This window comes from Muntiacus reevesi, chromosome 7 (genome assembly GCF_963930625.1).
Source record: "Muntiacus reevesi chromosome 7, mMunRee1.1, whole genome shotgun sequence".
Classification (NCBI taxonomy): domain Eukaryota; kingdom Metazoa; phylum Chordata; class Mammalia; order Artiodactyla; family Cervidae; genus Muntiacus; species Muntiacus reevesi.
This window is the reverse complement of record NC_089255.1, coordinates 75852918-75869084: the sequence shown is the minus strand read 5'-3', so window position 1 is coordinate 75869084 and position 16167 is coordinate 75852918. Positions and strand designations below refer to the sequence as shown.

Below are 16167 nucleotides of genomic sequence, written 5' to 3'. Positions count from 1 at the left end.
AAAAAAGAAAGTAACAAGTTTTGGTTAAGAATAAGAAGAAACTGGAATCCTTGTATACTGCCGTTGAGAATGTACAAAAGTTCAGTCACTGTGAAAAATAGTTTGTCAGCTTCTCAGAAAGTTAAATATAAAATTAATATATGACCCAGCAATTCTATTTCTTAGGTATATACACCAAAGAACTGAAAACAGGTATTCAAAAACAAATACAGGTACAGGCAAGTTCAAGGCAGCACTATTCACAAGAGCCAAAAGGTGGAAACACAAGTCGTCTATAAACTGATCAATGCATAAACAAAACATGGCATAAATATACAATGGAATATTATGCAGCTATAACAAGGAATGAAATACTAACACATGTTGTAACATGGAGGAATCTCAAAAACATTAAGCTAAGTAAAAGAAACTAGATAAAAATGAGTATATTTTACATTCATCTAGAACTGTATGATTCCATTTATATGAAACATTCAGAATAGGCAAATCCTTAGCGACAAAAAGCAGACTGGTGGTTGTCAGTGGCTGGGGAATGTAGAGTAACTGCTTAAAGGTTATGGAGTTTCCCTATGGGGTGGTGAAAATGTTTTGCAGCTATACAGAAGTGGTGGTTCCACATTATAAATTTACTAAGTACCACTGAATTATTCACTTTAAATGATTATATTACATGAATTTCAGATCAATTTTAAAAAAAGGAAGGACACGGAGGATTGGCTTTGTGTAGACTTTGGAAGCCATGGTAATTCATTTGATGGTTTAGAAACCAGAGGAGCCTATCAATGAGAGAAATTCTGGACCCTGTATTCCTATGACATTTAGTTAAGACTGCATCTGAAACATTACCTAAAGACTTCATTCTTGGAATTGATGACACTTCATCTCTGACTCCAGTGCAATTTAAGCCATGAATGAAATGAAATGAACTTTTTTAGTCATTTCAGATTTGGAATGGCTTGTTTCTCTGAAAAAATATAGCTCTTTATCTCTACCTAGATTAGTTAGGTTGTTATTAACATAATGTCTGTGTCCTATGTACTCATTCTGACTGATACCTGAAGATTGAGGCTAACTGACTGAATACACCAAAAATTCAACAAGTTCAAATCACAACTGTAACATGCTGTTTTTACTCCTATGGATTCCTGTAGGATTTCCTGGAGTTAGCACTGGCCCTTTTGCTCAACTTAAGATTTGCTCAGTTTTGTTTTTTTTTTTTAAATTTTGCTTATATGCAAAACTATTCTGTAGAGTAAAAAGGCCAAAATTAAAGTAAAATAAAGCCACACACCATACACTGGAGAAGGAAATGGCAACCAACTTCAGTATTCTAAGTTAGAAAATCACATGGAGAGAGGAGCCCGGCAGGCTACAGTCCATGGGGTCACAAGAGTCAGACACGACTTAGTGACTAAACCACCACCACCACACACCATACACACAAAATCCTTGTTGTGCTGTGTCCACCAATCTTAACTCTTATATCATGAACTTTACCCAATCCTAATCAAACTGTCACAATGAAAATCTCAACTTAAACCTAGCTTCCAAATACAAATATCTCAATGGTGAACCCACACTGAGATGCTACTAATATTCTGTTAGGGTAGAGTTTTCCCTGGCTATAAAAACCTCTTATTTGTGGGAAGCCAGCATTCAACCAACTTAGAGTGTACAGGGAGACCCAGGCAAGACAGACCCACCAAAGCCCGAGATCCTTGACTTGACAACAGCAAGCTCCTCTGAGACCCCTGAAGTCTTTTGCTCTGGGGAATGGGAGTGTCTCTAATCATCACAGTGAGATAAGTGAGTCTCACATTAGACCAAACACTGATTATTTTCTTTGAGCTCCCCAACTGCCAAGTTTGTCTTGTAGGAATAAGGAACCCATCTTATTAATAAGAACTTTACTATCTATCTCTGTCTATCCTTGTCATTTTCTGTTATACCTCTATAAGGGGGAAATTCGTGTGGAAAAATGTGGGGGGTAGGCCCCAATAAGTCTATTTTGCAAACTGGCTCTGGGAACCGAGAGGTTCAGGTTTATTTTCAAAGTGGTATCCTTTGAACAAGCTTTGCCTTGGGTTACCCATTTCCTTGGTATTTTGTTTGTGAGAGTCTGATTACAGAAGAGAGCTCCCCTTCAAACTTGTGATGCTCTAGAACTACAAATATGTCAGTTTGTAGTTGGACTGTCTATTCATTAGGCTGGGGAGTCTGATGTAGGAGGTATCCAAGCAACACTTTGGATGGACCATTCACAGGTTCTCATTTTCCTTAGTCTAAACCTAAGTCTATGCCTCTTCTAGACCAGACTCCTACATCTTACATGTATATAAGTTGTACCCCAAATCTTTGTACTTATCTGTAGTCTCACCAAGGATAATTTGGAATTATAGTGACCACTTTGGGGAAATTCTGTTATGGACAAAATTGTCTGACAGGTGCTGTAGGATTAAAAAAGGAACAAAATTCCAAACATCTAGTAGGCTGGATATTTTTGACTGGTGTCAGGAAATTCATAAGAAATTCAGCTTCCAAAATTGCTTCAAGAAATTTCTTGGTCAAGGCAAAATAAAAATAAGGAAAACTTAATGTTTGTTTAGATTCTCCAAAAATCACGTCTTGAACCTAGTGGGTTTTATCTATTTCTCTTTAGCCATCCAATATGCCTCCATTTTCCTCTGCCCATCTCTCCCTCTGCTCTACTCCTCTTTCCTTTGGTTGGTGAAAAACTGTCAAAAATCAATTTCCTCTTAAAGTTTAACTTCCTTCAGAACAGAAAAAAATCCCCTTGCGGCTGATTTTAAGCTCTCTTCTTCCTCTGAGCTGAGAGTCATAACAACTTTCCAAAGCCTAGAAAGGGCACAGTGAATTTTGCAGAGCAATTTGGAATAATTTTAAGAACATACCCAGGGGTTCCAGATCTCTAACAGTTAGCTCATGTTTGTGGAAGCTTGAGATGCAAAAAACTCTGTGAGAAAAGAAGAATGGGAAGAATCTGAAGGTAACTAAGAACAATCTGGGCTTCCCTGGTGGCTCAGATGGTAAAGGATCTGACTAGAGTGTGGGAGACTTGGGTTCGATCCCAAGTTGGGAAGATCCCCTGGAGGAGGGCATGGCAACTCACTCCAGTGTTCTTGTCTGGAGAATCCCCACAGACAGAGGAGCCTGGCGGGCTACAGTCCCTGAGACCACAAAGAGCTGGACACTACTAAGCAACACAGCAAACTGGGAAACTGAGCAGTGGCCACAGGAATGGAAAAGGTCTGTTTTCATTCCAATCCCTAAGAAAGGCAATCCCAGAGAATGCTCAAACTACCGCACAATTGAACTCATCTCACACGCTAGTAAAATAATGCTCAAAATTCTCCAACCCAGGCTTCAGCAATACGCAAACGGTGAACTTCCAGATGTTCAAGCTGGGTTTAGAAAAGGCAGAGGATCCAGAGATCAAATTGCCAATATTCGCTGGATCATCAAAAAAGCAAGAGAGTTCCAGAAAAACATCTATTTCTGCTTTATTGACTATGCCAAAGCCTTCGACTGTGTGGATCACAATAAACTGTGGAAAATTCTGAAAGAGATGGGCATACCAGACCACCTGACCTGCCTCTTGAAAAACCTGTATGCAGGTCAAGAAGCAACAGTTAGAACTGGACATGGAACAACAGACTGGTTGCAAATAGGAAAAGGAGTACATCAAGGCTGTATATTATCACCCTGCTTATTTAACTGATATGCAGAGTACATCGTGAGAAACACTGGACCGGATGAAGCACAAGCTGGAATCAAGATTGCCTGGAGAAACATCAATAACCTCAGATATGCAGATGACACCACCCTTAAGACAGAAAGTGAAGAGGAACTAAAAAGCCTCTTGATGAAAGTGAAAGAAGGGAGCATAAAAGTTGACTTAAAGTTCAACATTCAGAAAACTAAGATCATGGCATCTGGTCCCATCACTTCATGGCAAATAGATGGGGAAACAGTGGAAACAGTGTCAGACTCTAATATTTTGGGCTTCAAAATCACTGCAGATGGTGATTGTAGCCATGAAATTAAAAGACGCTTACTCCTTGGAAGGAAAGTTATGACCAACCTAGATAGCATATTAAAAAGCAGAGACATTACTTTGTCAACAAAGGTCCATCTGGTCAAGGCTATGGTTTTTCCAGTGGTCATGAATGGATGTGAGAGTTGGACTGTGAAGAAAGCTGAGCACCGAAAAATAGATGCTTTTGAACTGTGGTGTTGGAGAAGACTCTTGAGAGTCCCTTGGACTGCAAGGAGATGCAACCAGTCCATCCTAAAGGAGATCAGTCCTGGGTGTTCATTGGAAGGACTTATGCTGAAGCTGAAACTCCAGTATTTTGGCCACCTCATTCGAAGAGTTGACTCATTGGAAAAATCCCTGATGCTGGGAGGGATTGGGGGCAGGAGGAGAAGGGGACGACAGAAGATGAGACGGTTGGATGGCATCACCGACTCGATGGACATGAGTTTGAGTAAACTCTGGGAGTTGGTGATGGACAGGGAGGCCTGGCGTGCTGCGATTCATGGGGCCGCAAAGAGTCAGACACGACTGAGCGACTGAACTGAACTGAGCTGAAGCAACTAAGCACAGCACAGAAGAATCTAAATTGCATAGGAAACCAGAAGGGTTTAGAAAAGCTATAAAGGTTGTTCAAATTCCTTTGGAGAAAAGGAGGCTATTCCTGAAGTCCTTCTTGAAAAAGTAGACTGGTCTCTGAGTTAGTCTTACAAACAAGAAAGGATAATGCAGGAGACTCTAGGGACAGGCTCTTTAACAGTTTTAGACAGCAAAGCAGATGTGACTCCTAAGTCTCTCTTAGATTTTTATAAACAGTCTTAAGCTACATGGGGGATACGGTATGCAAGCAAAAAGTGATATGGGAAATAATGCCTTTGCTAGAGTTCAAGCACCTTGCTGAACATTTTGAGAGTCTTAGAATAAAAACAGAACAAAACTCAGAAATAAATTGATAGCATTACAGATAAAACAACTAGATGTTCCTACCAGGGTCAGTAAATCTCAAAAGACGGAATCTCTTGATAAAGACACTTATCAATGTTATATAAAAAAGGACATCAAAAAGGAACTGTCTTGTGTTAGCTAAGAAGCTAAAAGGAAAAAAAAAAGTGAGTTTTGAAGGAGATTTTTTGTTTTACCCTTAAATTCCCAGGGAGAAATTTATATAAATATTAAAGGACAACATTGCCCAAAAGTTTTTTAATTGATCTAGAGGCATACACTATTAGTCTTTCTTTTTTTTGAAAAGAACAATTTAAAATTTACTTATTTTTGGCCGTGCCGGGTTTTTGCTGCTGTACAGGCTTTCTCTGGTTGCAGAGAGAAGCGACCACTCTCCAGTTGTAGTGGGCAGGCTTCCATTGCCGGGGAACACAGCCTCTAGGACACGTGGGCTTCAGCAGTTGCTTGCACATGGGCTCAATAGTTGTGGTTCCTGGGCTCTAGAGCATTTTGGCACACAGCCTTACTCTCCGTGGCATATGAAATCTTCCTGGATCAGATTCAAACCCGTGTCTCCTGCATTGGCAGGCAGATTCTTTACCACTGAACCACCAGGAAAGCCCCCACTATCAATCTTAAACTCTACCACTCTTACAAAATCTCTCTATTCAGGTAAAAAACTACTCAGAGTGTTTCTCAAATACTCCTTTTGTTAGTTCCACTTCATTCGTAACTGTTACCTTTGGACATTTAACAAAAGAACGATCTTTCTTCTTCTGAGATATCGTACCTGCTAGCTTGCTAGGCAGGGTGTACTGTATAAATGGAAATGTTAAATTAAATACTTTCCTGATGGTTTCTTTCCTGAAATCCTGAAGGACTCCCTTATTTGTAAAGAGATAATGGCTAATTTGGAAATTGATTTACCAGTATCTTTGTGCTTAAGTTGACCCTAAATTGAAGATCTAGAGGAGATCCCAGGCTTTTTCATTCTGTGAGCAAAAATTTGATGAAAATAGGGAAGATTACTGGGGCTGAAGCTATTAATGTTCAAATTAAACCACTGAAACCTATACCCTAAAGTGTAAAATACTCTCTTGAACCAGAAGCTAAAGAGGCACTAAAACTAAGAGGTAAAAGCAAACAGAGAAAAGATTCAACATATGTTGTACTAGTTTTTTAAAATTTTATTTATTTAATTGGAGGATAATTGCTTTACAGTGTTTCTGTTAACACTTCTATCCTCCAAATCAAAAGGCTAAATAGGTGGGGATATGGATTTGTTCAGCAAATGGGTCCATAATAGTGTAATCACTTCCCACTTCCATGTAGTACTAATCCCCAAACCTATTTTATCTTCAATGCCTCCTGAGGCTGCATATTCGACTGTGATTCATATTCTGCTTTCTTTAATGACCTTTTAGGTCAAAATAGTCAATATTTGTTTGTCTTCTCCTTAGAAAACACAAAATATATCTTGACTGTTACATTGCAAAGATTCACTGAAACATTCTTATTTTTCACAAGTCCTCAATCAGGACCTTCAACATTTTGTATTTTCTTTTGATTCTATTCTCATTCAACATGGGGATAACTTTTTGTTGTGTTCTAAAGACAGAGTGAGCTCTAAGACTAATTCCTTCTATCCACTTAGTTTTTCAACTCACAAAGAGGATAAAATTTCCAAACAGAAGTTACAATTCTGTCTAAATTCATTACCCAGCACAGGACTTAAAAATTTTCCCATGTCAGTAACAAAGAGATAATTAAAAGGATTCGTGAGTTTCACTGACTATTGCAGGCAATGGGTTCCCAACTTTCTGCAATTGCCATGCCAAATTAAGACTTAACCAAGTACTTGGAAAGTGAACCTCTTCCCTGGGCCCTAAACATGAACAGGCCTTTTGTGAGTTAAGATTAGCTCCTCACTTACTTCCTACCTAATGAATAATACTTCATCCTTAGACTGATCCTTTGCCAGAGGCAAATCTTCCCAGATGGCAGAACTCTGTGAGCACACCAGAAGTTTCAGTTAGCTACAGATAAGAAAGTTAATATATTCATTGGCAGTAGACATGCTTTTGGGTTATTCTATGATTCTGAAATGCTTTGGAAACTAGGAACTATTCTTGACCTCAGCAGGAATCTCAATTAAGAATGGTTAGCAATTTATAGAATCTTTAAGTGCTCTAATGCTTCCTGAGGAAGTGGCTATAATAAAAGTAGGGGCTCAAACAAAAGGAGATAATATGGAGGCTAGAGAAAATGTCTTGACTAATCATCATGCCAGAAAGACAGCCCTCACTGAAATTATAGCCCTTTTAATACCCCAAGGGACTAACTCTTTGATTTAACAGCAAATTGAGTTCAAAGCCTCTATTACAGAACGCCAGCGATCAGCTCGAGAGTCACAAAAAAAGGTACTAGGAGAAAGTTGTGTGTAAATTGCATTGTTAGCTATTTAGTAGCTCTGAAGGACCTCAAATGGAATCTTGTAAAAATGTTATATGAAGTTACCCACCAGTGAAAGAAGAAACTTGTCACTGTACATAATTAACACTGATGGGAAAGCTTTACTCTATCTCATCTGTCACCAAAATAATTCTGGTAAGAAAAGCAGCACATGGGTAAGAGCCCAAATCTCAGGGCACCCTTAAACATCTCAAAATGGGTTTCATAAAGCTACTGTCTGGGTTTTGAATATGACGTAGTCATTGTTCACTTATAATTGGGATGGTCTGAAGCCTTTCCTTGATATCTCCAACTCTAGTAATAGCAAAATTTTCTTGATTTCACCTTCCCAATCCAGACAATTCTGACCCTTTTCTCTAGTGATGGAGGCATCTATTTATTTTATTAGGCCTATTACTAAACACTTTTGGAGAGTCCTGCCACTTACTGTCAACTTTACCCTCAATCTTCAGGAAAGGTAAGAGAGAACAAACACAGATCTAAATATCAGATCAGCTAAACTCAAGAGATTCCTGAACTTCCATGGCCTAAGGTATTGTATTAATAACAATTAGATAAAATCTTTCTGTGGTTCCATCAACTCTCCCACATACACTGAGGAATATCATCTTTCATTCCAAATTCCACATTAGCGCAATCAGACATGGCTAAGTATTGCAAGGAATTATTCATGCCATACACCAAGTCTTATAAGTAGGTGCAAGTACCCTTTCTTCAATACCCTTTTAAATAACTCTTGAGTGACCTAAAGCCCAGACAAGCGGTCTTTTGGAAAAGACATCAGAGAAAAACAACTCTAGAACCCTACTAAATCTTATCAAGTACTGTCAGTAAGGAGTACAGTAATACAACTTTAAATGTTTGATCTTTGGATTCACGGCTTCCAAAGAGGCATAATCTAACCTGAATTTGTGGATTTTTAACCTGGGGAGTTTTTAGAAATCCTCTACAAACAGAAAATTCTCTGAAAGAGACATCTTCCATTCAAGACCATTGACCATGTGTTTGTAGGGAGGTTGTACCCAAGATCCATAGAATAAGGCAGTGGATTTCTACATTTTCATCTGCATTCTATTATTTATTTTTATTATTTTCCTCCTTTTCTCTCCATGGTTTAATGCTCCTTTTAAATATGTTATCTATATTGCCCTATTCTTAATAATGCACTTCATTTGCATCTTTAATCATTCATACTTGGCTGTTGTTCACCTGTGAACTAGCTAATGCATACAACCAAACTGGTTTTGTACAACCTTATTTTTTTTGGTAGCCACCCAGATTCCTTTGGTTTCGCTTCCTGATAATGAATCTTGGTTTCCTACGGAACTATACTTAACTATTAGGTGATTTTTCTGATAACAAACTATGTATCAGGTCAAAGAGATGGAAATCTAAAACACTCTCTTAGGTCATACCTAGAAGACAAGTTTCTTGACATCACCAAAGTAAGTCTCTTAAGATTTTTTGGTGGGAATTAGTTTTTGTAACCAAACTTTAATAGAAATAGAACTTGTAAGGGAACTAAGAAACCACAAGGTATTATTTGGAAGCTGTCATACTTTTATACACCTTACAAGTTAAGATATTATTGATATTTCTCCTTTATTTCAGATCTTCGAAACAGTCTCAACACTTTAAATTTTTTATTATATGGTGCAGAATTATTTTTGATGACTGGCTTCAAATGTTATAACATATTTGATAAGTACATAGGGATATTTTAGGGTTTCCCTGTGGCTCAGAGAGTAAAGAATCTGCCTGCAATGCAGCAGACCTGGGTTCAATCCCTGCTGGGAAGATTCCCTGGAGGAGGGAATGACTACCTACTCCAGTATTCTTGCCTGAAAAATTCCATGGACAGAGGAGCCTGGCAAGCTATAGTCCACAGGGTTGCAAAGAGTTGGACATGACTGAGTGACTGACGCTTTCACTTTTACTTTAGGGGTATTTTGGCCCCCAATAGGTCACTGTGCATTCTCCAATGACTGGCATTCGATTTGTGGTATAAAAGCCTGCTAGCTACTACTCACAGACTGGATATGATCTTTGTAAACTGATGCTGCCATTCAGTAGAGTCCCCAACATGACCCAGGATCCAATTTAAGCCATTGGTTTCTTTTTGAAGAAAGAAAGATTGTCAGATAATTTAATTTTTATAAAAATAGGAAAATTGGACCTCGATTTAAGAATAGAAATCTTGATCACTCCAGGGAAATTCTGGGTTTCTTTCTTCCTTTCTCAAGTGTCTTTACTTCAAGCTTTACAAGAGGCCCAGAAAATAAGGAGTGTGCTACATGCTCTGTTTCAGAGATGAGCTGGTGAGCAAGATAATGCTTTTTCATGATGTTCCTGAGGTCTGTATGGTTAAAGCTATGGTTTTTCCAGTAGTCAGGTATGGATGTGAGAGTTGAACCATAAAGAAGGCTGAGCACTGAAGAACTGATGCTTTCAAACTGTGGTACTGGAGAAGACTCTTGAGAGTACCTTGGACAGCAAGGAGATCAAACCAGTCAGTCCTAAAGGAAATCAACCCTGAATTCATTGGAAGGACTGGTGCTGAAGCTGAACCTCCAACACTCGGGCCACCTGATGCAAAGAGCCAACTCACTGGAAAAGACCCTCATGCTGGGAAAAACTGAGGCAAGAGGAGAAGGGGACAATAGAGGATGAGATGGTTGGATGGCATCACTGATGTAATGAACATGAGTTAGAGCAGGCTCTGGAGATAGTGAAGGATAGGGAAGCCTGGCATGCTGTCGTTTACTGGGTTGCAAAGAGTTGGATATGATTTAGCGACTGAACAACAAAAGATAATGCCACCAAGACCAAAGAACTCCTCACTTGATATGTTCATGAAATTACAAGGGTAGTGGCTCAACTGCTTTAGATATAATATTTGCCTTTCAAGGAAAAACATGTGCTACCTTTAGGTAAGAATGTTGTTTTCACGAGCTTTTATACTTCTCTGGGATCACTGATACCACTCTCTGGGGTCTAATACCTCATGATCTGAGGTGAAGCTGATGTAATAATAACAGAAATAAAGTGCACAGTAAATGTAATGCACTTAAAATCATCCTGAAACTATCCCCATGGCCCCTGGTACGTGGAAAAATTGTCTTTCAGCACTATTTAGGGAACAGACTTTTTTCCACCGAATATTGCTCCCTTTGCTCCCTTGTCAAATACTGGTAGACCATATATGACTGGATTTATTAATGGGTTCCTGATTTTGTCTCACTGGTCTATGTCTATTGTCTGTTTCTACACCAGAGCCATATGATTTGACTGTTACAGAAATGCCATTGCACTCTTGGTAGGTATAGTCTACCGTCTATAAACGGCTTTGGGCAGTATGAACATTTTAACAATATTAACTTTTCCAATCTATGAATTTATATAGTCAAAACTATGATTTTTCCAGTAGTGATGTACATATGTGAGATCTGAACCATAAAGAAGGCTGAGTACCAAAGAACTGATGCTCTCGAACTGTGGTGCTGGAGAAGACTATTGAGAGTTGCTTGGACAGCAGGGAGACCAAACCAATCAAGCCTAAAAGAAATCAACCCTGAGTATTCATTGAAAGGACTGGTGCTGGAGCTGAAGCTCCAATATTTTGGCCACCTGATGCAAAGAGCTGACTCACTGGAAAAGACCCTGATGCTGGGAAAAACTGAGGGCAGGAGGAGAAGGGGGAGACAAAAGACGAGATGGTTGGATGGTGGTATCACCCACTCAATGGACATGAGCTTAAGCAAACTCTGGGAGATAGTGAAGGACAGGGAAGCTTGGTGTGCTGCAGTCCATGGGATTGCAAAGAGTCAGACACACTTAGCAACTGAACAACAAGAAATCTATGAATAAAGGATACCTGCCCATTTATTTGTGTCTTTGAATTCATTCATCAATGTCTTGTAGTTTTCAGTGTAGACATCTTTCACTTTCTTTGGTTACACTTATTCCTAAGTATTTTATTGATTTTGAAGCTATTTTCTTTCTTCTCCAGATAACTGACAGAGCATAGAAATGCTACTGAATTTTTTATGTCAATTTTGCATTCTGTAACTTACTGAATTTGTTGATAAATTCTCTTTTTTTGGTAGAGGCTTTAGGATTGTCTTCATATAAAATCATGTCTTCTGCATATATGGACTATTTTATTTCTTCCTTTACAATTCTGATGCTTTTCATTTCTCTTTCTTGCCCAACTGCTCTAAGACTTCTAGTAGCATGTTGAGTAGGAATGATGAGAGTGAGCACCACTGTATTGCTCCTGACCTCAGAGGAAAAGCTAATTTTTCACCATTGCATATAATGTTAGCTGTGAGCTTATCATATATGGCCTTTATTATTCCTTCTACTGGAGAAGGAAAAGGCAACCCACTGAGTATTCCTGCCTGGAAAATCCCATGGACTAGGAGCTGGCTGGCAATATAGCCTACGGGTTCACAAAGAGTCGGATGTGACTGAGCCACTTTCACTCACTCAGTCTTTCTATATATACAAATTCGTTGAGTTTTTATCATGAACAAATGTTGAGTTCTGTCAAATGCTTTTTCTGTGTCTACTGAGATGATCGTATGATTTTTTTCTTTGACTTTATTAATGTTAATTAATGCATCACTTTTATTATTTGCATATATTGAGTTGTCATTGCATCCCGGGGATAAATGTTACTTGATCATAGTGAATGATCTTTTCAATGTAATGTTAAATTTAGTTTGCTAGTATTTTATTGAGATTTTTGCATCTGCATTCATCAGGGATATTGACCTGCACTTTTCTTGCAGGATCTTTTTCTAGCTTTATCAGGGTAATGCTGGCCTTAAGAAATGAGTTTGGAAATGTTCCTTCCTCTTCAATTTTTGGGAAGAGTTTGAGAAAGATTGGTGTTAATTCTTCTTTAAATAATTGGTAAAATTAAGCAGTGAGGCTGTTTCTCCTTGGCTTGGGAAGATCCCCTGGAGAAGGGAACGGCTACTCACTCCAGTATTCTGACCTGGAGAATTCCATGGACTGTATAGTCAATGAGATTGCAAAGAGTCAGACATGACTGAGCAACTTTCACATAAGTAAGTACTGAGATTAAGAAGTTCAGAGTTAGAATACCTCATGGTGACGAAAAAGTCCTGAGTGTGGTTATGGGCATGAGTTACTAAAGCAGTATTGAGGGGAAAGACCTTGAACTTGTAGAACTCACAGATCTAAGAGGCTACAATGTAGGATGGGCTCTCTGCATGCATCTACATGACTATTTCATCCTAAGAAAAGATGAACAGAAAAACATGGACCATCATAATGTCCATCTGATTAATAGCCAACAAGTCAGTAAGAGCATAACTGAAATGAAAGCAGTTCTACCAGCTCAAAGATCCATGAGAGAGGTGAAAAAAAATTTCAAAGAAATCTGTTCTCAATACGAAATTATTTTTGTTCTGAATCATCACAATCATTGTCAATGATCCACAATCATCTCAGGATCAACAATGAATGGAAATTATACAGTAATCATGAAAAATGTCACTTTAAAATGTTATTGCTGTTGTTTTAGTTTAGTAAATATTCAATCATCACTTCTCTGACTCTTAGTTTTCTCAATCTTAGGTCTTAAGAAGGAATTATAGGACTTTACATCTCCTATAACTGAAAAGCCTCCCTCAGATTCACATGTCTGTCAGACATTGTGAAAACTCACAAAACTATACAAGCTAAACAAATCTGTTTTTGCATTTATTTTTATATAACTCTAATATGAAGTCTCTGGGCAAAGAACTGCCAGTGTGTTTGCCTAACTGTCAGGAATCATTGAACAGTAAGATTCCTGTGTGCTGTTTCCTGTCTCTCTTGAGCCCTCTGTTCCTTATCAGTCCCTGTCAGGGGCAAGAGGAGCAGGCAAGCCTCTCCCAGGACGGAGATCAAAGAGATGGGATGCTTGCATAGGACTTCCTTCATTAGCTTTCCCATTTTGTGAAAGGGGTTATTTATGACCCTCTTTTGTTATGGATCACCTCTTGGCCTTATGGCCTCTATTGCTCCTTGCTTCCTTGGTAAACTTGTAAAGTCTGGTCTCTTGATTTTTATGTAAAGAAGCTACTGGTATATATACTCTTACAGAATTCAATAAAGCATCTTTGCTCCATCAGCGCTTTGGTCCCCGTGTCTGTCTTTTCTCTCTCTCTATTTCTGGCTGATTCCCTGGAGCACGAAAGCCGGCAGCGTGACCCAGGGAATACCAGCCTCTTTCCTTCTTGCGCTCTTTCATTGTCGACTCCGGACCACCAGGTTCCAGTCCAATAAAGGACCAACACCTAATAGCTCAAAGGTTTCAAGCTAAGGGAGCAGATTTCACAACACAGAAGTAAAAAATTTTTATGTTAAAGTAAACAAAATAAAACAAAATTTTACCTATTGACTTTTTTTTTTGATTGTTAAATAATACAGACACTCTGCTGGAAACAGAAACCATTCCATTTACTAAAACTCCCAGTGGTGTAAGTAAGGACCAATTTCAGTATGGCCCTCCTGTACTTTTCTTGACAATGATCAGGAAGAAGACAGGGTCATATCATTAAGTAACAGAGAACAATATCTAAAAAATTAGCATTTACACAGCACTTTTCTCATAGAATCCCAAAGCTTTCAAAGTATAACCATTGATGTCAGATCATTTCAAGGATACAGGTAAGGAAAAGCTATTTATATTTCCTTCTTATAAGACAGGAAAATGAATAATACACAAAGTCAAATGACTTCCATGCAAATGTCATTGGTGACAAAACAGAAAAATAAAATTTCGGTTTCTTCATACTTGGTTTAGGGCACTATGTTCTAAAACATGCTGCCTGTGAAGATAAGATCTTTTAGAAATTCATACTTACAAAATGATTATGATGTATCCTGTTAGGACTCTTTGTTTCTTTTTTAGTTAGATTCATTTACTGGATTTATATTATTTTAGTCTGTTCTCAAATAACTTTTTGGCAGTGTGGCAATTAAAGAGGGCTGTCATGTTTGAGTCACAGAGGAGCTCATTTCTATCCTAGCCAGTAGTGCTATCAAAGTTCTGATGTCAGCTTGCAAAAACAATTGGTATAAGGGAAATATTCATTAACATATTGATAATGATATTTTTAGAAGGCAAGCTCTAAAATTCATATTCTTGACATTAACTTTCCCCATTGTTTTACATCATTCTTTCACTAAAATGTCATTTTTAGCTTTCCTTCCGACTGAACCACAAGTTCTAATTCAGTAGTCCATCTGAAATAACGATATACTCACTGGCTCTGAGAATGTTCTCCTTGCTGCTGCACCTGGACTGGACCTGCAGAGAGAGCATAAACTCAGTAATTTAGGGCTCATGACAAAGACAGACAGATATGTATGCATATTTAATGGGCAAACTCCTGAGGTCTAGGAGCAAAGGCTTTATGTCTTGCACATATCATAACATGTCAATAAAAATGTTAGTTTATTTCATATATTTTTAACTTATCCTTTTCTTACTTAAAGAAAGGACTGATTTCTAGAAAAAAAAATGGGGGCACAATACTGTAAATGGGATAAGGGTAAAACTAAAGGCATTTAAAAATTGATCTGTATTTGAAATTAGTATATGGGGAAAAATTTAAATTACCACATATTCAATTGTGAATTCAGACCCTTAATATTAAAGGCATTGTGCATATCTCTTGACTAAAATAATAATGCAATTCAAGTAATAAAGTTGTAATCAAAGAGTCCTTGATAGTCATTTTGAGTTATATATGTTAATGAGGGGAAAAGAGAAATTATGAAATTAAAGTCATTTATTTGCCAGTTCTTAAGTGTGTAGATACATCAATCAGAAACTAATGCTGATTCAAATATTTCAAAGTGGAACATTCTTTTAAATGTTGCAAAACTAATGAATTCAAGAGCCATGTTGGATGACACTGACACTTCTTAATTTCAGAGGAAGCTATTTAAACACCTCTTCTTCCCACTCCACAGCAGCTTGCCCCAAATGGTATACACAACAAATTAACTTCTATTGCTTAACACAGTCTACTATTGTAATGAAACAAATTATGAAAGGAATGTTGCAACTTAGGGTGGGTTATGGTTGTCCTTCCCTGAAAAAAACAAGTGTTAATGTTTAAAGAAAGAACAACAATAATTAAAAAATCACAAACATACACAAGAAAAACACACATACACATACCAAAAAAAAAAAAAAAAAAAAAAAAAAAAAACGAAAGAAAGAAAAAAAGGGGAAAAATAATTCCAGATGTTAAAGTTATTCTCTTTTGGCCCAGATTGTTTAATTAGTTTTAAATACACTAGAATGAAGAAACTAGTCTGGAAGTAATATTCTTAAATGCTTTACTTACAGTTTTATTGAATAACACTTCTGGACCAAATGGGAAAGATATTAATGACTACTTAAAATAATACAGGAAGACATGAGAGCAAGGAAAAGAAAAAGAAGAGAGAGAGGCTTGACTGGGGGTATATCTAGAAGATAGAAAAGAAAGTATGGCCTATAGAAAGGGACAATATATAAATGCAGAATATTCTGCTATTTCTTATTGAAAATTCATACCAAGAGAGTAAGAATGACTAATGAACTTGCTTCAAAATAAAAAGCAAGTTGGCATACCATGGAATGAAAATAAGTGTTAACTATATCACTAAAGCCTTAAAGGAGACAAGAA

At 37.7% G+C, this 16167-nt stretch overlaps 1 protein-coding gene across 2 annotated transcripts in view; it reads right to left on the bottom strand.

Moving 5' to 3' along the window:
- GPHN (gephyrin) overlaps positions 1-16167 on the bottom strand; it is a 526040-nt gene that overhangs the window by 134073 nt on the left and 375800 nt on the right. For both annotated transcript variants that reach the window (XM_065940959.1, XM_065940958.1), the window contains one exon: positions 14753-14795. In XM_065940959.1, the coding sequence (XP_065797031.1) occupies positions 14753-14795 (43 nt within the window). The remainder of the gene's footprint in view (positions 1-14752; positions 14796-16167) is intronic.